Genomic DNA, 25,900 nt, shown 5'->3' on the forward strand with positions numbered 1-25,900 from the left:
GGGACCCTCCTCCAGCCCCGCCCGGAGCCCCCCCCGCCCCGCCCCGCGGGACCCTCCTCCAGCCCCGCCGGGAGCCACCGGGCGGGGACCCCGCGCCGCACCTGCCCCCGGGGCAGCGTCCCCAGCACTCGGGCCGGGGCGGGACCGACTTTCGGACGGGGCGGGGGCGGGGGCGGCTTTCAGCGCGGCCCACTTGGCCAAGGTCTCTGGGAAATGGAGTCTCCCTTTGCCATGCCGGGGGGGGAGGGGCTGGAGGTTTCCGCCTCGGCCCCACCCCCTCGTGAATATGCATGAAGGGGCGGGGAGCTGGTACCTTTGTTCACGGCTGTCCCTTTCGCCGAGAGATCCGCTCTGGCTGCAGCAGGAATTCACTCCGGGCCGGGCGGACCCGTGTTCCAGGGGCGCTCAGACACGATGATCCCGACGGTCCTGTGTGGCTTTAAGAGCTACGAATCTCCCCCCTCGCCTGGCAGGCGCAGGGAGGCCCAGGGGGCAGGGCTGGGGCAGGAGAAGGATCAGCAGGCAGGACAGACGGTCCTCTGGAGTGAGGCTGGAGAGCCGGGGGCTGGTCAGCCTAGAGAGGGGAGGAGGGAGAGGGGACCGGAGAGAGGAGCGAGGTGGAGACAGGAGCTTAGGATCTTCTGTGCCACAGGACCCTCAGGGGACGTTCAACGGACTTGAAAGGCAACAGATTACAGAGGAAGAACTTTAGGACAGCAGTCCCAGCCACCAGACAGGCCTGCCCAAGGCAGACACATGGTGGGAGAGGGAAAGAGGCTCAGAGAAGGGAATGACTCCCTCAAGGTCCGGGAATACCTAGTCCCATGCTAGTACCTTCTCCACCAAAAGATTGCACATATCTGTTTCTCCAGCAGGCCCTACTCAGTGCATACACCAGGGGCTCACGATTTCCTGCCATTCAAGTTCCCTGTGTGCCACCATCCCAACCCCTCGATTTCAGGGACTCCCTCCTTCTCCCTGAGGCCAGGGGCAATGGAGAGCCTCATCAGTATCTTCCTGCTTCTGGCTCCTGGTGGGGAAAGCCAAACCACAGTAAATAAGAGGGGGTTACCAATGTCCAAAGGATACGTCCCTCTCTGGGTGGGTCCTCCTTTCCGGGCAGTTATCACAGCCTTCAGGCTTCCCACTGCAGTCTGCAGGTCTTCTCACCACTCGCTCTGCAACCCAAATGAGTGAATTCCCGGTCTTTTAAGTCCTCCAGCAGACAGAGCATTTGCTGCAGGTGGGGCAGGGCAGGGCTGGCTGAGCCCAAAATAATCCCTTAACCCCTTGTTGCATAGTGTGGCAACCCCATCAGAGGCTGGCTGGGAACTCAGCTCCAATCCAACCCAGCAGCAAGATCTGTGTCTGGGGCTTTGGGGCTTTCCTCTCTGCCTCTGTGTCCTGTCCTGTCACCAGAGTAACAGGTTTCAGAGCTAAGATGCAGAGGGCACTTCCCCCACCCCTTCAGAGAGTGTTCGGCTCAGGCTCCACTCAGTGCACACACCAGGGGCTCACGCTTTCCTTCCATTCAAGTTCTCTGTGTGCCACCATCCCAACCGCTCTATTTCAGGGACTCCCCCCTCCTTCTCCCTCAGACCAGGGGCTCTGTGTTTCCCCCATTTCCTCCCATGCCAGCAGGTCCCACACGTTTCCAGTCGTGTGTGCTGCTGCAGGACAGGCCTGGCTCTACGATGGTTGATTTCAGGTGTTATTCCCGCAGCCTCTCGCCACTTTCTGGAGGAACCCAAGTGAGAGAAAAGAATTAGTGAGTGTTAACAACTGATATCTCAGCCAAACTGGAGCAGACCTTCCAGGACAAAGAAAAGGCACTTCTCCAGCCCAAGGTCTTTCCCTCTGCTTAATTTCAGAACCCTGCTACAAATGAGAGAGGTGTTAGAGCTTCTCAAAGAAAGGCTGCAAAAACATTTCATAAATCAAAACATGGACATTTTTGTTATTTTAATGTTTCCAGCCTGGTTATACCCAGAGGGACCAATCAAGTGTGGGATCCCAATGTGCTAGGCCTTGTACATATTGAAGAGACAGGCCCCGTCCCAAAGAACTTACATGTATATATTGTGACAAAGTTCCTCCTCTGCCTTGGTGGGTCCTGCACTTATTGGCGGATTTGATTGCCTCAGAGATTCACGGCAGCCCTCAGATTGGCCACTTTTGCTAGTGCCTCAAACCTGCTGTTCACTCAGTTTACCTCATCACTGGCCAGCATGGGGAAAGGGAGGAGACCAATCCCAGCAGTCTCTGCTCACCCACCTAGTGGGTTGGGGGATAGGCCAGGGACCTTCCCCTCTTGTGGGACCCACAGTCCAGGTCACCCCCTCTGGTATCAAATAGGGAGTTGAGGGGGATGGGGGGAACCCGGGTCCACCCTCCAATCTGGGTTCCAGCCCAGGGCCCTGTGGATTGCAGCTGTCTACAGTGTCTCCTGTAACAACTGCATGACAGCTACAACTACCTGGGCTACTTCCCCACGGCCTCCTCCCAACTCCTTCTTTATCCTCACCACAGGACCTTCCTTCTGATGTCTGATAACGCTTGTACTCCTCCGTCCTCCAGCAGTACACCTTCCCACTCTCAGCTTCTTGCACGCCTCTTGCTCCCAGCTCCTTGCATGCACCTCTCTAACTGAAGTAAGGTCTTTTTTAAAACCAGGTGCCCTGATTAGCCTGCCTGTCCTAATTGATTCTGGTAGCTTCTTAATTGGTTCCAGGTGTCCTAATTAGCCTGCCTTAATTGGTTCCAGCGACTTCCTGATTGTTCTGGAACAGCCCATTATTTTACGCAGGGTAAAGGCACCTGCTTAATCTGGGGCTAATATATCTACCTTTGATCACTCTGCTGTAGCCATCTGGCCTGATCCTGTCACAATATATATATAAATATATATAATAAAACTAGGTTTGGCAGAATTTTTAAAAATAATTTCAACAGTTAATACCAACGTTTATTTTTTTTTAATCTCTTTAAATTTTCACAGTTGCCGGAAATTAAGTCGGGAGGGTCAGATAATTATTTAATGATAGCAGATGTTGAGATTCAAAAAATTAAACCATTAAAACCAAATTGTCAACATCACATGTCAAAATATACAAAGTCAATATCCTGACATCACCAAATCCTACCTATTTTACTATTCATTCACTAGTGGATTTGTAATAAGTTTATTTCCAGTCACTGGATTTTGACTCCAAGAAATTCTAAAGCAGCATTTTTCTTACTTTGCCTATCTGTAAATTTTGATTATCACTGGAAATATTTTGTCACTGGCTTGTGTGTGCACGGTGAAATTGACATTTACCAACTAAAAATCTATGCCTTACAAGGCTTTATGTAGATTCACAGATTCTAAAGCCATTGTGGTCATCTAGTCTGACCTCCTGTATCGCACAGTCCATACTGCTTCCCCAGAATAATTCCTAGAGCAGAGCTTTCAGAAAAACATCCCATCTTGATTTAAAAATTGTCAGAGATGGAGATCCACTACAGCCCTTGGTCAGTTCTCCAATGGTTAATTACTCTGACCATTAAAAAATTATGCCTTATTTCCAGTCTGAATTTGTCTGACTTCAACTTCCAGCCACTGGATTGTGTTAGATCTTTCTCTGATAGACTGAGGAGTTCATTATTAAATATTTTTTTCCTATGGAGTTACTTATAGACTGTGATCAAGTCATCTCATAATCTTCTCTTTGTTCAGTGAAATAGATTGAGCTCCTTGAGTCTGCCACCATAAGGCATGCTTTCTAATCCTTTAATAATTCTTGTGGCTATTTTCTGACCTCTCTCCAATTTATCAACATTCTTCTTGAATTGTAGGTACCAGAACTGGACACAATATTCCAGCAGTGGTTGCAAAAGTGCCAAATACAAAGGTAAAATAACTTCTCTACTCCCACTTGAAAGTCCCCTGTTTATGCATCCCAGGATTGCTTTAGATCTGTTGGCTACAGCGTTGCAGGGAGAGCTCGTGTTCAGCTGATTATCCACCATAACTTCCAAATCTTTTCCAGAGTCCCTGCTTCCCAGGACAGTCCCCCATCCTGTAAGTCTGGCCAACACTCTTTGTTCCCAGATGTATACATTTACATTTAGCTGTATTAAACACAGGGTGTAATTGTAATACAGGATGAACAAGGCACTAGCCGGTTGGAAATAAGAGGCTACATGGGAGCCAAGTGATCAAATAAATAACCCTCCCAAAATGTTTAATGCCAACATTCAAAATCCCCTTAACCACATCCCTGAGCAGGAGTGAAGGAACGGGTGTGGATTCTCTGATGGGCAATAAGGTTTGAGCTCCGGCTGAAGCTCTTCCCACATTCAGGGCAGTTATAGGGGCGCTCCCCTGTGTGGGTGCGCTGGTGTTTATTAAGATCAGAGCTGCCAACAAAGCTTTTCCCGCAGTCGGGGCATTTATAGGGTCTCTCTCCCGTATGGGTTCTTTGGTGGGTGATAAGGTATGAGCTCCGACCAAAGCTCTTCCCACATTCAGGGCAGGGATAGGGTCGCTCCCCAGTGTGAATCCTCTGGTGCTTAATAAGAGCGGAGCTGTCGACGAAGCCACTCCCACAGTCGGGGCATTTATAAGGTCTCTCTCCCGTGTGGGTTCTCAGGTGCCTGTCGAGCCTGGAGCTTAGGCTAAACTTCTTCCCACACTCAGTGCAGACGTAGGGTTTATCCTCTGAGTGGACTATCCGGTGCCGGATGAGGTGAGAGCTCAGCGAGAAGCTTCTCCCGCAGTCGGAGCATTTATAGGGTCGCTCTCCCGTGTGGGTGACTTGGTGTCTAATAAGGTGTGAGCTCACACGGAAACATTTTCCACACTGCGGACACTTATAGGGTCTCTCTACTTTATGGATCTCCTGGGGTGGGCTCAGAGAGTGGCTTTCTCCATGGTCAGGGCGTCTGTAGGGTCGCTCCCCTGTGTGGATTCTCTGGTGCTGCTTCAGGTTCGACTTCTGGTTGAAGCTTTTCCCACAGTCAGGGCATTTGTAAGGCCGCTCTCCAGTATGCACCATTTGATGCTGGAGCAGGCGGGAGCTCAGAGAGAAACTCTTCCCACAGTCAGTGCATTTATAGGGTCGCTCCCCTGTGTGGATCCTCTGATGCTGCATGTGATTGGACCTCTGACTAAAACTCTTCCCACAGACAGAGCATGTGTAGGGTTTTTCTCCCGTGTGGGATCTCTCATGGCGGATGAGCATAGAGCTCTGGGTGAAGCTTTTCCCGCATTCGGGGCATTTATAGGGTCTCTCTGCTGTGCAGGTTCTTTGCAAGCCAAGGAGCTTCTTAGAACATTCTTCATCAGTGGGTTCTCCCTCTGTGTCTCCCTGCTGCTGTCCTCTCCTTCCCTGGCTATGACCATTGTCTCCCTGCTCAGGGCTCTGGGGCACCCCTTGCAGTTCTGTGCCTGCAGGCTCATCTTGATGGGGATTCCTCTTCTTGGTCCTGGAACCTGCTTTGAGAGAGAGAGAATCCAGCTGGGGCTTATTCCCTGCTGGGGAGAGAAGGGGCAGCAAAGGGTTTGTCACTGAGCAGAAAACCTGATGGGCAGGAAGTGAAACCCCTGGCAGGGCAGATCCTGGCTATGCCCAGTGAATCATCGGTGTTGTTATAGGCCTGGGCATCAGTGGAAAGTATCTACCCTGCCCAGAAGCATCATTTATACCACCCTCCCACCCCCCAGCTGCCCCCTCACTGTGATGTCGTGGCTGCAGGCTCAGAAATCTGGAGGGTTTATGCAAATGAGCCAATCCCCTAATTTCCATACAATTATGCAAACAAGACTATGAATATAATATCCCCTCAAAAATAATAATAATTTTAAAAAGGGATTCTCCCCATTTTCTGTAGTCCTCTCTCAAGGTTTCCCTGACTTCACTCCCTTTGGCTCCCCACCTTGCTCCCCACCTATGCTGTAACCATAGAGAACACGTCTCTCTAGCCCGCCTGTAACCACAGAGATGGGCCTAGAAGAATGCACATCTCTTCGGCCCACCTGTAACCAAAGAGTCAGGGCTTAGACTCCATATTCCCAACCCTACCTCCCAGTAAATAGCGATGGGACTCAAAGCACAAATCTTCCTGCCCTGCCAGTAACCATAGAGACCCAGCGTAGAGTGCGCATCTTCCAGGCTCAACCATAATCATAGAGACTATATCTAGAGTGTGCACTTCCCTGGCTCCCCCGTATCCAAAGAGATGGGGCCTAGAATGTGCATTTCCCCATGCCTGCATGTAACCATAGAGCAGGGCCAAGCATGCACATCTCCCCAGCTCTGCTGAAACCATAGAGATGGAGCCTAGAGTGCGCATCTCTCCAATTCCGCTGTAACCATAGAGACGGGGCCTTGAGTGCGCATCTCCCCAATTCCGCTGTAACCATAGAGACGGGGCCTTGAGTGCGCATCTCCCCAATTCTGCTGTAACCATAGAGATGGAGCCTAGAGTGCGCATTTCTCCAATTCCACTGTAACCATAGAGACGGGGCCTTGAGTGCGCATCTCCCCAATTCCGCTGTAACCATAGAGACGGGGCCTTGAGTGCGCATCTCCCCAATTCCGCTGTAACCATAAGACGGGACCTTGAGTACGCATCTCCCCAATTCTGCTGTAACCATAGAGATGGGGCCTAGAGTGAGCATCTCCCCAATTCCGCTGTAACCATAACAACGGGGCCTAGAGTGCCTGTTCCCCCATCAGGGGGTGACTGGCCCCTTTAAGGGGAAATGGGCCCAGCTCCACCTGTGCCATAATTAATGGCATCCCAGCCTGAGGCTGCGGGAATAATGGGGTTGGATCTTAGTATGGTGAACACCTGGGCCTCATAATAGAAAGGCTTAAGAGAACACAGTGAGGGGCTTGATGTAGAGCAGAGGTGATGACCCATGCCAAGCCAAGCCAAGCCAAGCCAATTCACTTCCATTCCATTCCATTCCATTCCTGTGGTGGGGCCCTAGAATGAGGGGCCAGGCTCCAGGGATGCCGTCCTGTGGCCAGCGTTCCACAAGAGAAACAGGGAACTGATGAGGAGTCCTGGAGGGATGAGAGGCCCAAGCGTGGAGAGGGCTGAGAAATGCTTTGGGAGTGTTTAATTTTGTTTGTCGTTTTGAGTTCTATGGAGAAGCCCTGGGCTTTGCTACTCTGTGAAAGAAGCTTGTGATTTTGCTCGGTTCTGTTTAATTTGGAAGGACTTTGGGGTGTATTAACAGGAGTGTTGTGTGTAAGACACAAGAGGTAATTGTCCTGCTCTACTCAGCATTGGGAGACACCCCAGCTGGAGAACGGTGTCGCAGTCTGGGCACCACATTTTAGGAAAGATGCTGAAGAGAGTCCAGAGAACAGCAACATAAACAATAAAAGGTTCAGAAAACCTGACCTCTGAGGAAAGGTTAAAAAACCCAGGGCATGTTCAGTCTTGAGAAAAGAAGACTGAGGGGGGGGACCTGATAACAATCTAAAAATAAGCCAAGTGATCAACTGAAGGCAGGACAAGAAGCAACCAGGCTTAATCTGCAGCAAGGGAGCTTTAGGTTAGATATTAAGAAAACTTTGCAAAAAGAAAAGGAGGACTTGTGGCACCTTAGAGACTAACCAATTTATTTGAGCGTAAGCTTTCGTGAGCTACAGCTCACTTCATCGGATGCATAAAGTGGAAAGTACAGTGAGGAGACTTTCCACTTTATGCATCCGATGAAGTGAGCTGTAGCTCACGAAAGCTTACGCTCAAATAAATTGGTTAGTCTCTAAGGTGCCACAAGTCCTCCTTTTCTTTTTGCGAATACAGACTAACACGGCTGCTACTCTGAAACCTAAGAAAACTTTCTAACTCTATGGATAGTTCAGAGGCAACATGTTCCAGGGCTGGAGGTTGTGGAGTCCCTGTCATTGGAGGTTTTTAACAACAGGCTGGACAAACCACTGCCAGGGATGGTCTAGGTTTACTTGGTCCCACCTTAGCACAGGGAGATGGACTTACATTTTTATGGTTTTGCAGTGGGACCGGGGGGAGGTGGGTGAAGGGACTGTGAAGAGACCAGTGTGGGGTTTGACCAGTTACAGCTGGACTTGGATACCCCGGAAGGGCACTGAACTTGAAGTGTGACCTGGCTTGAAGGCTGAGTCACCCAGAAAAAAACCACAGCAAAGCCAGATCAGCTGACAAAAGGGGGTGCTGAAGCTGGACGAATCCCTGTCGTGTCCTGACCCCAGAGGGTGCTTGGGTAGTGAGTGCACCCCCATAACACTCCCCGTAGCCACAGAGATGGGGTCTAGCAGCACCTCTCCCATCCTTCCCTGCACATGCACACCCGGCCCTTCCCCCCTTGCACACGTGTGTGCACCCCCCCTCCCCATGCACACCCATCCTCTCACCCTGCCACCTGCACACACTTCCTCCGCTCCCTGGGTGGATGGAAAGGGAACCTGGGTGATGTGTGTGTGTGTGTAGGAGGGGGGCAGTGTTCAGGGAGATGCTGCTGCTCAGGGAGGGCAGGGGATTGCGGAGGATTTAGGGTTCTCTTGGAGACGGGGGGGGGTCTCCAGCTGTTGCTGATGGGGACGGAGAGGCAGTCAGCACTTGGGGATGTGGAAGGGGCAGCTGGCCCCGTGGGGGGGGTGACCCCCTCTATCTATGGGGTAGTTAGGTTCCAGGGGAGGTTCCCTCAGCAATCTAACGGGGTCGGGAGGAGTCCTGGACTGAAGCCTCCCCCCGGGGCACCTCCGAGCCCCCCGATCCCCGGGGGGGCAGCTGCTCCTCACCCAGCGAGGTCAAGGTCTTGTCATTCTCCTGCATGACGTCCCTGCAGAGCGGCCTCGGAGCCTCCCCCAGAAGCCCCCACTCCGCCCGGGAGAACCACCAGGGAGCCGCCGGCTGCTGGGGCAGGAGCTAAGGGGGTGGGAGCGGGCTGGGGCTGGGAGCCTGTCCACGTTGAGTGCCCTCCCCGCTGCACGGGGCTCTGGGAAATGGAGTCTCCCTTTGCAATGCACCCTGGGCAGGGTTGGTCATTGACTTGGGGGCGTGCTGGAGATTATTTCAGCGCCACCTTCTTTTGCATAGTCATGATGGGGGTGGGGAGCTGTACCCTCCCCTGTGGGCGCATGGCAGGGCGAGGGAGCCCCAGAGGGCTGGCAGGGGCCGGGAAGGATCAGCAGGCAGCCGAGACTGGAAAGGCAGGGAGGGGACTGTTTAGTGTAGGGCAGTGGTCTCCAACCTTTTTACACCCAAGATCACTTTTTGAAAGTAAGGGCAACCCAGGAGCTATTCCCGCCCCTTCCCCAAGGCCCCGCCCTACTCACTCCACCCCCCCCCCCCAATCTATTGCTCTCCCCCACCCTCACTCATTTTCATGGGGCTGGGGCAGGGGGTTGGGGTGCGGGAGGGGGCTCTGGGCTGAGCCTGGGGCAGGGGTGTAGGAGGGGGTGAGAGGTGCAAGCTCTGGGAGGGAGTTTGGGTGCAGGAGGGGGCTCTGGGCTGGGGCAGAGTGCTGGGGTGCAGAAGAGGGTGCAGGGTGTGGGCTCTGGGAGGGAGGGTCAGGGCTGGGGCAGGGGGCTGGGTTGCAGGAGGGAGTATGGGGTGCTGGCTCTGGGAGGGGGGTCAGGGCTGGGGCAGACTGTTGGGTGCAGGAGAGGGTGGGTGTGCTGGCTCTGGGAGGGGGGTCAGGTTTGGGGTTTGGGGTACAGGAGGGGGTTCAGGGTGCTTTTATCCAGGAGGGGACTCAGGGTTGGGGTGCAGCCTCCCGCCGGGCAGCATTTACCTCTGGCGGCTCCTGGTTGGTGGTGCAGCGTGGCTGCTGCTAAGGCTGTGCTTTGGATGATTTTGTTAGCTGTTTAAAAAAAGGCAGCAAAACTGAGAGATGAGAAAGAACTGGGGGGCTCTCAGCAGCTTTTCTGGGGTCCCAGCTTCCCTCTTTGCTCCCGGACGGTCTCTGAGCCGGTGTCGCTCATTCCTCACCTGTGTCGGCGCCTCTCAGGATCTCCCTCCCCTCAGAGCCCTGGAGATCCAGGACCCTCGGCTCTTCCCCTTGCTCCATCTGGGAGATCTCAGGGATGGGGAAGGAAACTGATGAGACAGTGCTTTGTTAAATCTCCCCTGAAGGGCTCAATATCCTGACCCTGTTCTCTGATGGGGCACATGGGTGCTGCACTGTAGGCGTGACAGTCTCTGTGCTGCTGGGTTTGGGAGCTGCAGGGCCTGATCTCCCAGAAATGTAAGGGTTTGAGGAAGAGCCCTGGGCTCCATCCCCAGCTCGGGGAGGGGAGTGGGGTCTAGTGGGATAAAGCGGGTGTGTGGGGGCTGGGAGTCAAACCCAGGTATGTCAAAGTCCTACAGCTCCTAATCCCTGAGCAGCAGTAGCTCCTCACCCAGCGAGATGAGAGTCTGGTAGTTCTCCTGCATGACGTCCCTGTAGAGCTGCCTCTGCCCTTCGTCCAGGAGCCCCCACTCCACCTGGGAGAAATACACGGCCACCTCTTCAAACAGCACCTAGAACCGCAAGGGACCCTACTCGGCACCTGCTGGTCCCCAGTGCCGGGGCAGGAACTAAGGGGGTGGGAATAGGCTGCGGCTAGGATTCTGTCCCACAATTAGTGCAGCCCCCTTTGCAAGGGACTCTGGGAAATGGAGCTTCTCTTTGCAGTGCATGGTAGGGCAGGGTTGGCCATTGATTCCGGGCCTGCTGGAGATTTCAGATCCAGCTCCTCTTGCATATTTATGACGGGGTGGAAAGCTGTAACTCTCTACTCCCCATGTCACAGACACTGCCCAGAACTCCTGGGTTCCAGCCCCAACTCTGCAGTGCTTAATTTGTGCCAGGGCTGAGCCCCGGCACCTCTAGGCTTGGGCAGTTCAGAGCCCCAGCACCTCTGGGCTTGCTGCATCAGTTATGAACGTAAAAAAAAAAAAAATTGCTTGAGCCCTGGCACCTCTTTCATTACAATTTGAGCACTGCAACTCTGAGAGGGGCATGGGGTGAGTGGATTAGAGGAGGGGGTGACCAGAGGGGACATTCCTTGGGTGACACTGGGCTCCTGAGCTCGCAGTCAGCCAGCTAATGGTGGGTGATATGGAAAAGCATTGCCTTCGACTGATTTTACAAGTACCAGGAATGGAAGAGAGAACAGAGCTAGATAACGACCAGCATACTTGAAATATTCCACATCGTAATATCTTGGGGCCCCAGTAGAATCTGCCTGAGGAACATTCACTCATGTAGGCCTGGTCCACACGTATTTTATAGATGGGGAAACTGAGGCACAGAGCAGGGAAGAGACTGGTATACAGTCATACAGTGAGACAGTGCTGGCAACAGCTATCTAGCTAAGATACATCAGTGGGGACCAGAGAAGTAGTATCTGAGTGCCTCACTCTTTGTAATGTATTTATCCTCACAACACTCCCTGCGAGGCAGAGCAGAGCTATTATCCCCATAGTACAGATGGGGAAACTGAGGTACAGAGCAACTAAGAGCCAGCTCCTCAAAGGTTTTTAGATGCCTAAAGATGCAGAGAGGTGCCTAGTCTTGAATTAAGTAGGCACCTAAATACCTTTGGGGATCTGGCTGTGATGACTTGTTAAAGGCCACATAGACAGTCTGCGGTGAAGCAGGGAATTGGAACCAGTCAGTGGGCCATCCTTCTTCTCTTAGAAAATAGAACCCAGGAGTCCTGAGGCTTATTGATGCTTCCCCCATATGATTCCCCCCACATCCTGTGTTGGTGCAGCACCTTCATAATGCGGTCCTGGCTCATGACTGGGGCTCCTAGGTGCTACCATAATACATCAGTGACACTACGCCCCATATTCGTCATAGAGATATTGTTATATGAATATGGCATAACTAAGATATGTTTTATGCAAGATGGGTCATGTGCGGTATCATTGGAAAGGTGATGATGTACTGAGTATGATTATCCTATTTGTACGCATGTATCATTTCTGTATCTGAAGTTTTGATTATTGACTATGTAACAATTACAACTGTGTTTACACTTGGGGAATGCCTACTCCACAGTAGGCAATCAGCCTAGACGGGCCATTAGGGAGAACAATAGGACTCTGAAGATGCTAATTTCCTACCTTCCTGGGATGCTGCTTTGACACTGCTTTGATCATGTCACCTGGTACTGGACCCCATCTTGGCCTACTAGTATTTTTCCACTAATAGGGGATGGGGACCAAACTAGGAAACAAAGGATTCCCGCCATATATAAATCCTATTTAGGGCAGGGAAGTGAGTTAATCTTGGTTGATTCTTCACTGAATCCCTGCCCAGGATGACTGCTGAAAACACCCAAGAGTGGTTGGGGGAAGAAAGGACTGGACCCAGGCTAGAAGGTGTCTGGCCTGTGAATGGAATATCTGGCCGTTCTAAGTTGCAAGAAAGAGAAGTTTGTCTTCAAGAAACTCTGCAACCTGCTTAAAACAACATTTAGGGTGAGAAATTACTACTTGAGGCCAGTTTCTTTAGTGTATTAAGGTTAGTTTGCGTGTTTTATTTGCTCAGTAATCTGCTTTGATCTGATAGCTATCCCTTATAATCGCTTAAAATCTATCCTTTGTAGTTAATAAACTTGTTTTGTTTTCTCTAAACCAGTTTGTGCAATTCATAACTAGGGCCAAAAAGCTTTGCATATCTTCCTCCACATTGAAGGAGGGGGCGATTTCCATGAGCTTACGCTGTACAGACTTCTGAGCGGTGCAAGACAGTACAATTTTGGGTTTACAGTCCAGAGGGGATGTGCTCTTGAGTGCTGGGAAATTCCCGAGCTGAGTCATCCCACACAGAGCTGATCTCAGTGTCTGTCTTTCTGCAGCTGGGTGTGGCCCTACCTGTGTGTGTGCTAGAGGAGGCTTGAGGGCCTGGTTTAGCAGGACAGGGTGCGGGAGCCCAAGCCGGTGGAACAGGTGGGCTCAACGATACTGCAGTAAAATCAGATGGCGCCCTGGAAGCGGGGGGCAACCCATCACAACACCTAATAAATAAGATACAGTATCAAACACAGTGCGGTCCTGGTGACTGACCAGTGCTCCTAGGTGTTACCATAATCCACCTAATAAATAATGTACAGCATCCACCATGGTGTGGTCCTGGTGCCTGATTGAGGCTCCTAGGTGTTCCAATAATATGTGCTACCTCTGATTGGTCCATCTTCTGTATGGACCCTCTGATGTATCCCCCATACGGTCCAGTACCCGAGCACTATGCGAGCACTGTGCTTCTCCCTCCAACTCTCTCTCTCTCACACACACACTTACTTCTTCCATGTAATGAAAGAGAGGGCTGGCCACAGCCAGACAATCCACTCAATTTATTGTGAGCTGATGGCTCATATTGATGCCACCGGTGGTGGTGGGGGGGGGGGGAGAGGGCGTGACGGAGAGGTATCAGTGCTTGTTTTCACCTCTCAGCCCAGCTGAATGGGACCTGAATCAAAGAGAGAACACAGGGCAGTAGAAACCCAGAGGTTATGGGTTTGAGCCCCATGAATAGACCAACCAAAGGAGTATGGGTACATAATCCAGTGACCCTCAGGCTAGCTGTAACCTGTGCTAACAGGGTGCCTATGTCCCTCCCTAACAGCTAAATGATGGGCTTGTCAGTGCCTCTTAGGCAACACGTCCTTTATTGCTGACAGGAGGGAGGCATAGGTCTAGAAACAGAGTTACTAGGTTCAACCCCCGGTGGGGAGAGGTGAGACACAATGTAGTGATGTGCCCCATGGGGGCCACCAGGCCAGGATCCCAGATGGCTGCAGTGGGAACTGGCTGCACGATCTGCCACTGCAGACCCTCAGCCTGATGGGGTGGCACATCCCTCCAAAGGCCACTGAGGTTTGATCAGTGACCCCTATCCTATAGGGCTGTGGTTTTCAAACTTTTTTTCTGGTGACCCAGTTGAAGAAAATTGTTGATGCTGGGGATGAGGGAGCTGGGGATGAGGGTTTTGCGATGTGGGAGGGGCTCAGGGCTGGGGCAGAGGGTTGGGGTGTCGGAGGGGATCAGGGCTCTGGGCTGGGGGTGCAGGCTCTAGGATGGGGCCGGTGATGAGGGGTTTGAGGTGCAGGAGGGGGCTCTGGGTTTCGGGGGGACGCAGGGCTGGGGCAGGGGATTGGGGTGCGGGCTTACCTCGGTCAGCTCCCGGTCAGCGATGCAGTGGGGGTGCGAAGGCAGGCTTCCTGCCTGTCCTGGTACCGCGGACCGCGCTGCGCCCCAGAAGCGGCCATCAGCAGATCCGGCTCCTAGGCGGAGGCACGCAAGTGGCTCCACATGGCTCTCGTGCACAGGCACCACCCTCCCAGCTCCCATTAGCTGGTTCCCGGGCGACGGGAGTGCGGAGCCAGTGATTGGGGCGGGGGCAGTGCGTACAGCCGCACGGTCCCCCCGCCTAGAAGCTGGACCTACTGCTGGCTGCTTCTGCGGCGCAGCGTGGTGTCGGAACAGGCAGGGACTAGCCTGCCTCAGCCGGGCAGCACCGCCCACGGGACTTTTAACAGCCCGCTCGGCGGTGCTGACCAGAGCCGCCGAGACCCAGCGCCTTACATTCCATGACCCAGTAGTGGGTCGCGACCCGCAGTTTGAAAACCACTGCTACAGGGCCACTCAGCCAGGGCCACAGGGAGATGGCAGACCTTTATCCTGAGGCAGTGGCATGTCCCCTCTGCATTCCACTGGCACAGGACCCAGCCAGATCAGTGACATGTATCCCCTGGGTTCTCCAGGCCAGGACCCCAGCTGAATGCAGTGGGATGTGGCTGCATGATCCACCACTGGAAACCCTCAGCCGGATGCAGTGGTATGTCCCCCCGTGGGTTAATGGGGCAGGACCCCAGGGAGACATGTCTCCATAAGCCACCTTTGCAGACTCTCAACTTGATGCAATAGCTGAGGCTCCCGGGACAGGACCCCAGCTGGAGACAGCAGCAGGTTCTCCCCACCCGAAGGAGCGTGAGTGTTTGCAGCAGCCTCCCTGCCCTGCATCAAGTCCTCCTGCAGCCAATGAAGGGGAAGCAGTGCTCGCTGGTGTGGGCCCCCTGGTGCCGGGCCAATGTGGAGCTCTGGGCGAAGGCCTTCCCACAGTCGGGGCACTTGTAGGGGCGCTCGCCGGTGTGGGTGCGCGAGTGTTCAGAGAGGTAGGAGCTCTGGCTGAAGCCCCTCCCGCACTGGCTGCACAGGAAGGGGCGCTCGCCCTTGTGGGCCCGCTGGTGGCGCAGCAGTGAGGAGCTGTGGCTGAAGCTCTTCCCGCACTGCAAGCAGGTGAAGGGTTTCTCTCCCGTGTGGATGCGCCGGTGCCGCAGCAGACAGGTGCTGGAGATGAAGCTCTTCCCGCACTCAGCGCACTTGTAGGGCTTCTGGCCCGTGTGGATGCGCTGGTGCCGCACCAGGTGTGAGCTGTGGCCAAAGCGCTCCCCGCACTCGGGGCATTGGTAGGGTCTCTCACCTGTGTGGATCCGCTTGTGCTGCAGCAGGTTGGAGCCACGGCTGAAGCTCTTCCCACAGTCGGGGCAGCGGTAGGGCCGCTCGCCTGTGTGAGTGCTCTGGTGCTGGATCAGAGCCGAACTCCAGCTGAAGCTCTTGCCGCACTCCCCACACCGGTAGGGGCGCTCCCCGGTGTGGATGCGTTGGTGCTCCAGCAGGTGGGAGCGCCAGCTGAAGGCCTTCCCGCAATCAGGGCATTCGTAGGGTCTCTCCCCCATGTGTGCTCGCCGGTGGGTTAGGAGGTTTGTGCTCTGGCTGAATCCCTTTCCACAGTCGGGGCAGTGGTAGGCTTGCTCCCCCCGCTGCATCCCCACTGGGACCCCGAGTGCCCACAAGCCTCTTCCCTCCTGGAGAGCTCCCTGCTGCCACCCTGCCCCGCTGGCATTTCCCAACTTGGCACTCCGGGATGTCCAGTGAGGCTCTGCTTCCACAGGCCCTTCCTGCCGGGGATTCTCCTCACCTGCTGTCCTGGCACCTGCTGGGAGTGAGAGAACATACACAGATGCGAAGGCCAGAAGGGACCATGGTGATCACCTAGTCTGACCTCCTGTGTAACTCAGGCTGGAGCAGTTCAGTCAGTGACTCCTGCATCTAACCCAGCTTCTGCTTTCACTAGAGTGGAGCTTTTAGAAACACCCCCAATCTTTCCCTAATGACTCCAGGTGATGGCGAACCCACCAACGCCCTTGGTAACTTACCCCAGTGCTTCATTCCCCGGCCTGCACCTTACTTCTAGTCTGAATGTGTCTCACTTCAGCTCCCCGCTGCTGAATCTTGCTCTGTCTTTGGCAGCTAGATTGAAGAGCCCTCTGCTCTGAGCCATAACCTCCCCTCAGAGGGACGAGTGGCATCAAGTCACCTCCTCTTGGAAAAACATAATCGATTGAGCGTCTTTGGGGCCCCAACTGAAAGCAGGTTACCCAGACCTCACATTCTTCTCATGGCTCTTCTTTGAACCCCCTCCACTTTCCCAACGCCCTTTCTTGAAGGGCGATACCAGAACTGGACACAGCCTCCTGTAATGGTCTCCCCCATGCCTTATGCATGATTTAGTTGGGGTTGGTCCTGCTTTGAGCAGGAGGTTGGACTAGATGACCTCCTGAGGTCTCTTCCAACCCTGATATTCTAGGATTCTATACAAAGGTGATACCCCCTCCTGGCCACTGCTGGATTATTTCCCTGTTCATGGGTCCATGGATCGTCTTACCCTCCTAGCCAGAGCATTGCACCTGGAGCTCAGGCTTTCACTAGGTTTCCATCGAGGCCCCTAGGTTCTTTACAGAGTCACCGCTTCCCAGGATACAACCCCGCTCCCCATCTCCACGGGTCTCTGGTGTCTCTCACCTGTGGGGGCGCCTCTGGGGATCTCCCTTTCCTGGGAGCCCTGGAGATCCGGGACCCTCGGCTCTTCCCCTGGCTCCGTGCGGGGGATCGTGGCCGGGCCAGGGAATCCTGCTCGGGGGAAAGAAAGGGGAGAGACGGGGCTCGGTGAAACCTCCCCCCGGGGCTCGGTGCAGAGAACACGCCCGGGCTCTACCGAACTCAGCTGCACAGAAAACTCCTTCCCCCGCTGCACCGACCCCCACCCCACCTCGCCTCCCAGCGGGCTGGCGGGTCTCTCCAGCCCCAGCTGGGGGTCAGCGCCCATCCCCCTGTCGCTGCGGCCGCTTCCTCCCGGCAGCGATCTCCTGCCTCTGCAGCTGTGTCTCTGCCTCTCCCCTGCCCCCGCGGTCCCCACTCACCGCCCGGCCGGGGCGAGTCCCGCCTGGGCGCTGTGGGGCGGCAGCCGGCGACTGGCCCCTGCGCGCACACGGGCTGGGGTGCCCGGGAGGCTGGGACAGGAAGGTCCCTGCGCGATCACAGCCCCGCTCATCCTGGCTCCGCTCTAGTCCGGGGTGCTTCCGATCTCTATGTTTTTAACCCAGGGAGTTGCCGGATACAGTATTAGGAAAAGGCTCCTAACATGGAGAGAGTGGGGTGGTCAGATCTCGAGCCCCTGGGGAAGACACTACAAACTAGACCAGCGTGGGGAGCAATGCGGTGCCCTCTCCCCAGGGGATGTGCCCAGGGAGAGGTACCAGGCAGTAGATTTCCCTCTGGGTGCTCTCTAGGGATTGGAGAGGAAACACATGGGATCAGAAGTATGGGCTCCCTTAAGGGCTCAGAGTCCTGTGTCCCAGTTAATGTGCCCTTGTCCCACCGTGCCAACCACCACCCATGGGTCCATTCTCCAGGGACAGATGGAGCAAAGAACAGGTGGAGAAGCATCCCAGCAGACGTGGAAAGTTCCTCTCCATAACGGTTTTCTTGATCTCAGATTAAACCCCAGCCCCTGATCAGTCTCCTCTGTAGTCCTGCTGGAGACCTCCTGGGAGGCCCCAGGGATGTGGGGTGGGAGCTGGGAGTGAAGGGCTCTGACCTATCGCTACTTTCAGCTCCTGAAGTGACCTACATTCTAGGCTAGAGGGTCCCACACTTTGTTTCTTCTGTTCGCCAAGTTCTTTGCACCCACCAGGGTTTCCTCATAGATTCCAAGGCCAGAAGGGACCAGTGTGATCATCTCGTCTGACCTCCTGGATAACACAGGCCAGAGAACAGCTCCAAAATAATTCCTAGAGCAGAGCTTTTAGAAATACATCCAATCTCGATTTAAAAATTGTCAGTGATGGAGAATCCAGCACAACTCTTGGTAAATTGTTCCAGTGGTTAATTACTCTCAGTGTCAAAAATTTACACCGTATTTCCAGTCTGAATTTGTCTAGTTTCAACTTCCAGCCATTGGATCATGCCAGACCTTTCTCTGCTAGACTGAAGAGCCCATTATTGAATATTTGTTCTTTGTGTAGGTACTTACAGACTATGATCAAGTCACCCTAATCTTCTCTTTGGACAGTTAAATAGATTGAGCTCCTTGAGTCTGTCACTATTAAGGCAGGTTTTCTAATCCTTTAATCATTCTTGTGGCTCTTCTCTGACCCCTCTCCAATTTATCAACATCCTTCTTGAATTGTGGGTTCCAGCACTGGACACAGGATTCCAGAAGTGGTAGCACTGCTTCCAAATGCAGAGATAAAATAACCTCTTTACTCCTATTCAAGATTCCTCTGTTTGTGCATCCCTCCACATCCCCCACAAGCTCCCTGTGTACCACCCTCCCAGTCCCCTCTATTTCAGGGACTACCTGAACCCTGGCCCTATCCCAGGAGCTCTGTGTCCCCCCTGATTGCCCCCTCTTCCCCATGCCAGGGGCTCTGTGTCCCTCCCCAACACTCCCATGCCAGGGGCTCTATTTGTCTCCCCCATCTCCCTCTTTTCCCCATGCCAGGAGCTCTGTGTGTCCCCCATTTACCCCCTACTGGTTGTCCAATTGATGCCCTGGAGTTAAGGGTAAGATCTCATTTTGCTCAGTCAACAGGCTTGGGTTGTGGGACACCACTTCCACCAGGGATAAAGCAGCACAAGGAGGAGGCGACAGAATCATTTGTAAATGATGCAAAAGCTTCCTACTTGGTTAGTTATTTCTATTACTACCACACTCACAGGCCCACCCCAGATCAGGGCCCCATTGTGCTGGACGCAGCACACACCCAGAGCAAGAACTGTCCCTGCCCCAAAGGGCATACAAGGGAAAACAGAAAGGGCAGGATGGTAAACTGAGGCACAGAGAGGGGAAGGGACTTGCTTAAGGACACACAGCCAGTCAGTAGCCGAGGCAGGAATACAACCCAGATCTGCTGACTTTGAGGACCATGTGGTCTCTTAGTCTTCGTTCTGCCTGCCTTGATATGTTTATGTGAATCCTTCATTTTGTGTCTCTATCACTCTCTGCCTCCCACAGCTAGGCCGACAGGGGTGAGGGATTTGTAGTTTATAGCCAGAAGGGACCATTCTGACCACCCGGCCTGACCACCTGCATAATCCCGGCCAACGAACCTCACCATGTGATTCCTGCAGCCAGCCCAGAACTTCTGGTGGCTCTAGAGTGGAACTTTTACAGACAGTCGTCCAGTCTTGGTGTAAAGACTCCAAGTGATGCGGAATCCACCATATCCCTTGGTGAGTTGTTCCAGTGGTTAATTCCCCCCACTGCTAGAAATTCACACCTTATTTCCAGTCTGAATTTGTCTCCCTTCAGCTTCCTGCCATTGGATCTCATTTAGCCTTTGACTGCTACACTGAAGACCTTTCTGCTATCAGAATTCTCCTCCCCATGTAGGTACTGGGATCCAGTCATCGACTCATCTTCTCTTGGATAAGCTAAATAGATCAAACTTCTTTAGTGGCTCACTACAAGGAAGGTTTCCCAGACCTCACACTGTTTTTGTGGCTCTTTTCTGAACGTTTCCTAATTTGTCAACATCCCTTCTGAAAGGTGCATTCCAGAACTGGACGCAGTCTCCTACAATGCTCTCCCCAATGCCACATACAGAGGTGTTACCCACTCTCCGTTGCTACTCGATATTCCCCGGTTTATAGAACCAAGGATCAAATTATTCTCTTAGCTAGAGCATCACACGGGGAGCTGATGGTCAGCTGGTTATCCGCCAGGACCCGTAAGTCCTTTTCAGAGTCACTGTGTCCCAGGATACAGTCCTTCACCCAGTAAATGCAAAATACATTCTCATAGTTCCTGAATGTACAGCATTGCATTTGGCTGTGTTAAAACACATCTTGTTGAGATGATCCCAATTATCCAAATGATCCCAGTCAGTCTGTATAACTGCTATGGCCCAGGTCCAGCGGGATACCAGAGAGCCATCAACCACTGCCCCCTACCCGGTGTGGACTCTCTGGTGTCTCTTCAGCTGGGAGCTCCGTAGGAAGCTCTTCCAGCACTGGGAGCATCTGTAGGGTCGCTCCCCCGTGTGGATCCGCTGGTGCCGGATCAGCAGGGAGCTCTGGTTGAAGCACTTTCCACACTCAGGGCATTTGTATGGTCGTTCCCCCGTATGGCTGATCTGGTGGCGGCTGAGGCTTGAGCTCTGGCTGAAGCTCCTCCCACATTCAGGGCATTTAAAAGGTTTCTCGTCCCAGTGGATCCTGCGATGGGTGAAGAGGTTGGAGCTAAGGTTGAAGCTCTTCCCGCAAACCAGACACTTGTAAGGCCTCTCACCCGTGTGGATCCGCTGGTGCCGGATCAGGGCCGAGCTCACCCCAAAAGCCTTCCCGCACTCCCCACACTTGTAGGGTCTCTCGTCCATGTGGATGCGCTGGTGCCGGGCCAGGTGGGAGCTGTGGCCAAAGCTCTTCCCGCAGTTGGCACAGCTGTAGGGTCGCTCCACCCAATGGATGCGCTGGTGCTGGAGAAGGTTGGAGCTCACACCAAAGCTCTTCCCGCAGTCGGGGCATTTGTAGGGTCGCTCCCCAGTGTGGCTGATCTGGTGCTGGACAAGCTGGGAGCTGAAGTGGAAGCTCTTCCCACACTGGGCACATTTGTGGGCTCTCTCCCCCGTGTGGATCCTGCAATGGCGGCTCAGGTTCGAGCTCAGGCTGTAGCTCTTGTTGCACTCGTGGCATTTGTAGGGTTTCTCCGCTGGGGTGGAGGCCAGCAGGGCGAGATCATTAGGTCTCTGCCCCGGGGGGGCTCCCTGCTGTTGTCCTGCCCCACAGGCATCATCTCCCTGCTTGAAACAGTGGGACATCCCATGCAGCTTTGCTCCCGCCAGGCCTTCCTGCTTGGGGTTGTCCTTGTCTGTCCTGGCAGTTGATGGGACAGAGCGCGAATCCAGCCGGGGCTCGCTCCCTGTGCCAGGGTGAGAAGGGATAACAAAGGGGTTTGTCACTGAGCAGGAAACATGAGGGTAAGAAGCACCCCACCCCCCCAAATCCTTCCCTGAGGGGAGAGGAGGGGCCGGGGCTGCCCCAGCATCCCAGCTGAGCCCCCAGAGAAAGGCTGGGGGAGGGGAGGGCTCCTGCCGGGGGGGGGGGGATCCCGGAGTGACACCTGCCATGGGGACAGGGACCTGCTGGGGACGATACTGACCAGACAGAACTGGGGGGGGGGGGGCTCCCGCTGGCTTGGCTGGGACCCCAGCTTCCCCCTCACTCCCAGCCGGTGTGGCTCATTCCTCACCTGGGGGGGCGCCCCTGGGGGTCCCCCGTTCCTGGGCGCTCGGGAGATCCGGGACCCCGGGCTCCTCCCCTGGCTCCATGCGGGGGATCGCGCCCGGGCCGGGGAGCGCTGCAGCCGGGGGCTCGGGACCCAGGTGTCCGGGGCTGGGACAGGAAGGTCCCTGCGCGATCGCAGCCCCGCTCCTCCGGGCTCCGCTCTAGTCCGGGGCGCTGCCGAGCTCTATGTGTTTAACCCGGTGACTCGCCGGAGGCCGGGGAAAGCGGAGCGCGCCCGGGGTGGGCAGAGCTCGAGCCCCCGGGGAAGGCACCGCAGAGACTAGACCAGCGTGGGGAGCCGTGGGGTGCGCTCCCCCCAGGGCACGTGCCCAGGGAGGGGTAGCAGGCGGTAGAGTTCCCCGTGGGTGCTCGCTAGAGATTGGAGAGGGAGCGGATGGAATCCGAATTACGGGCTCCCTGGGGATCGGGTGTCCCGGGTCTCAGTCAAAGTGCTCTTGTCCCGCCGCGGGGTGAAGCCCAGCTGGAGCGAGCAGCTCCTCCGGCTCCACGCGGCCTGACGCCCCCACAGGGTAACCGCAGCAGGAGGAGACAGGGGGACGGGCCATTTCACATGGAATGTTGGGGTCTAGCCGTTCCATGGCGGTGGGGGGGAGAGGTTGGGCTCTGGAGGTTCTGTGGCAGTTGGGTGGAATGTTGGGAACTGCAGGTTCTGTGGCAGTCGAGTGGGGGTGGGGAGAATGTTGGGATCTGGAGGTTCTGTGGCAGTTGAGTGGGGGATGCTGGGGTCTGGAGGTTCTGTGGCAGTCGGGTGGGGGTGGCGGGAATGTTGGGGTCTGGAGGTTCTGTGGCAGTTGGGTGGAATGTTGGGGTCTGGAGGTTCTGTGGCAGTCGGGTGGGGGGTGCTGGAGTCTGGAGGTTCTGTGGCAGTTGGGGTCTGGAGATTCTGTGGCAGTCGGGGGCGGGTATAATAATTGATATAAAAGGCATCACAGAAACCTGGTGGAGTGAGGACAATCAATGGGACACAATCATTCCGGGGTACAAAATATATCGGAAGGACAGAACATGTGTGTGTGTGTGTGGGGGGGGGGAGTGGCACTATATGTGAAAGAAAAAGTAGAATCAAATGAAGTAAAAATCTTAAATAAATCCTCATGTTCCATAGAATCTCTATGGATAGTAATTCCATGCTCTAATAAGAATATAACAGTAGGGATCTATTATTGACCACCTGACCAGGACAGTGATAGTGACAATGAAATGCTAAGGGAGATTAGACAGGCTATCAAAATAAAGAACTCAATAATAGTGGGGGATTTCAATTATCCCGATATTGACTGGGTACATGTCACCTTAGGATGAAATGCAGAGACAACATTTCTTGATACTTTAAATGACTGTTTCTTGGAGCAGCTGGTACAGGAACCCACAAGGGGAGAGGCAACTCTCAATTTTGTCCTGAGTGGAGCGCAGGATCTGGTCCAAGAGGTAACTATAACAGGACCGCTTGGAAATAGTTATCATTGTATAATAACATTTAACATTCCTGTGGTGGGAAGAACACCTCAACAGCCCAACACTGTGGCATTTAATTTCAGAAAGGGGAACTATGCAAAAATGAGGAGGTTAGTTAAACAGAAATTAAAAGGTACAGTGACTAGGGTGAAATCCCTGCAAGCTGCATGGACCCTTTTCAAAGACACCATAATAGAGGCCCAATTTAAATGTATACCCCAAATTAAAAAACACAGTCAAAGAACTAAAAAAGAGCCACCATGGCTTAACAACCATGTCAAAGAAGCAGTGAGAGATAAAAAGGCATCTTTTAGAAAGTGGAAGTCAAATCCTAGTAAGGTAAATAGAAAGGAGCATAAACACTGCCAAATTAAGTGTAAAAATGTAATTAGATAAGCCAAAAAGGAGTTTGAAGAACAGCTAGCCAAAAACTCAAAATGTAATAAAAAATGTTTTTTAAGTACATCAGAAGCCTACTAAACCACCAGTGGGGCCCCTGGACGATCGAGATACAAAAGGAGCACTTAAAGACGATAAAGTCATTGCGGAGAAACTAAATTAATTCTTTGCTTCAGTCTTCACGGCTGAGGATGTTAGGGAGATTCTCAAACCTGAGCTGTCTTTTGTAGGTGACAAATCTGAGGAATTGTCACAGATTGAAATGTCACTTGAGGAGGTTTTGGAATTAATTGATAAACTGAACAGGAACAAGTCACCAGGACCAGATGGCATTCACCCAAGAGTTCTGAAAGAACTCAAATGTGAAATTGCAGAACGATTAACTATATAGTTTGTAACCTGTCCTTTAAATAAGCTTCTGTACCCAATGACTGGAAGATAGCTAATGTAACACCAATATTTAAAAAGGGATCTAGAGGTGATCCCGGCAATTGCAGACGGGTAAGTCTAACGTTAGTACTGGGCAAATTAGTTGAAACAATAGTAAAGAATAAAATTGTCAGGCACGTAGAAGAACATAAATTGTTGGGAAAAAGTCAACATGGTTTCTGTAAAGGGAGATCATGTCTTACTAATCTATTAGAGTTCTTTGAAGGGGTCAACAAACATGTGGACAAGGGGGATCCAGTGGACATAGTGTACTTAGATTTCCAGAAAGCCTTTGACAAGGTCCCTCACCAAAGGCTCTTATGGAAATTAAGTTGTCATGGGATAAGAGGGAAGATCCTTTCATGGATTGAGAACTGGTTAAAAGACAGGGAACAAAGGGTAGGAATAAATGGTAAATTTTCAGAATGGAGAGGGGTAATTAGTGGTATTCCCCAAGGGTCAGTCCTAGGACCAATCCTATTCAACTTATTCATAAATGATCTGGTGAAGGAGGTAAACAGTGAGGTGGCAACGTTTGCAGATGATACTAAACTGCTCAAGATAGTTAAGACCAAAGCAGACTGTGAAGAACTTCAAAAAGATCTCACAAAACTAAGTGATTGGGCAACAAAATGGCAAATGAATTTTAATGTGGATAAATGTAAAGTAATGCACATTGGAAAAAATAACCCCAACTATACATACAATATGATGGGAGCTAATTTAGCTACAGCTAATGAAGAAAGAGATCTTAGAGTCATCGTGGATAGTTCTCTGAAAACATCCACACAGTGTGCAGCGGCAGTCAAAAAAGCAAACAGGATGTTAGGAATCATTAAAAAAGGGATAGAGAATAAGATGAAGAATATTTTATTGCCCTTATATAAATCCATGGTACTCCTACATCTTGAATACTGAGTACAGATGTGGTCTCCCCATCTCAAAAAAGATACACTGGCATTAGAAAAGGTTCAGAGAAGGGCAACTAAAATGATTAGGGGTTTGGAATGGGTCCCATATGAGGAGAGATTAAAGAGGCTAGGACTTTTCAGCTTGGAAAAGAGGAGGCTAATGGGGGATATGATAGAGGTATATAAAATCATGAGTGGGTGGAGAAAGTAAATAAGGAAAAGTTATTTACTTGTTCCCATAATATAAGAACTAGGGGCCATCAAATGAAATTAATGGGCAGCAGGTTTAAAACAAATAAAAGGAAGTTCTTCACACAGCACACTGTCAATCTGTGGAACTCCTTGCCTGAGGAGGTTGTGAAGGCTAGGATCATAACAGGGTTTAAAAGAGAACTGGATAAATTCATGGAGGTTAAGTCCATTAATGGCTATTAGCCAGGATGGGTAAGGAATGGTGTCCCTAGCTTCTGTTTGTCAGAGGGTGGAGATGGATGGCAGGAGAGAGATCACTTGATCATTACCTGTTAGGTTCACTCCCTCTGGGGCACCTGGCATTGGCCACTGTCGGTAGACGGGATACTGGGCTGGATGGACCTTCGGTCTGACCCAGTATGGCCATTCTTATGTTCTTATGGGGTGCTGGGATCTGGAGGTTCTGTGGCAGTTGGGGGAGGAGGATATTGGGGTCTGGAGGTTCTGTGGCAGTAGGGTGGGGGTGGGGGGAATGTTGGGATCTGGAGGTTCTGTGGCAGTTGGGTGGAATGTTGGGGTCTGGAGGTTCTGTGGCAGTCGGGTGGGGGGTGCTGGGGTCTGGATGTTCTGTGGCAGTCGGGTGGGGGGTGCTGGGGTCTGGAGGTTCTGTGGCAGTTGGGTGGGAGGTGCTGGGATCTGGAGGTTCTGTAGCAATTGGGTGGGGGATACTGGGATCTGGAGGTTCTGTGGCAGTTGGGTGGGGGATACTGGGATCTGGAGGTTCGGTGGGAGGTGCTGGGGTCTGGAGGTTCTGTGGCAGTCAGGTGGGGGATATTGGGATCTGGAGGTTCAGTGGCAGTGGGGGGAGGGGGATATTGGGATCTGGAGGT

At 53.0% G+C, this 25,900-nt stretch overlaps 1 protein-coding gene across 1 annotated transcript; it reads right to left on the reverse strand.

Annotated features, from left to right (window-relative positions):
* Nucleotides 1-319: 319 nt before the first annotated feature.
* LOC141988599 (uncharacterized) lies at nt 320-21,765 on the reverse strand. Its single transcript, XM_074954450.1, has 5 exons — nt 21,569-21,765; nt 20,272-21,238; nt 19,679-19,682; nt 15,038-15,704; nt 320-5,278 (listed from the first exon to the last, which is right to left on the reverse strand). Exons 1-5 carry the CDS (start codon nt 21,645-21,647, stop codon nt 4,251-4,253), a joined length of 2,745 nt encoding a protein of 914 aa, XP_074810551.1. The 5' UTR covers nt 21,648-21,765; the 3' UTR covers nt 320-4,250.
* Nucleotides 21,766-25,900: the final 4,135 nt, after the last annotated feature.

The sequence above is a fragment of the Natator depressus genome, chromosome 6 (genome assembly GCF_965152275.1).
Source record: "Natator depressus isolate rNatDep1 chromosome 6, rNatDep2.hap1, whole genome shotgun sequence".
NCBI lineage: Eukaryota > Metazoa > Chordata > Testudines > Cheloniidae > Natator > Natator depressus.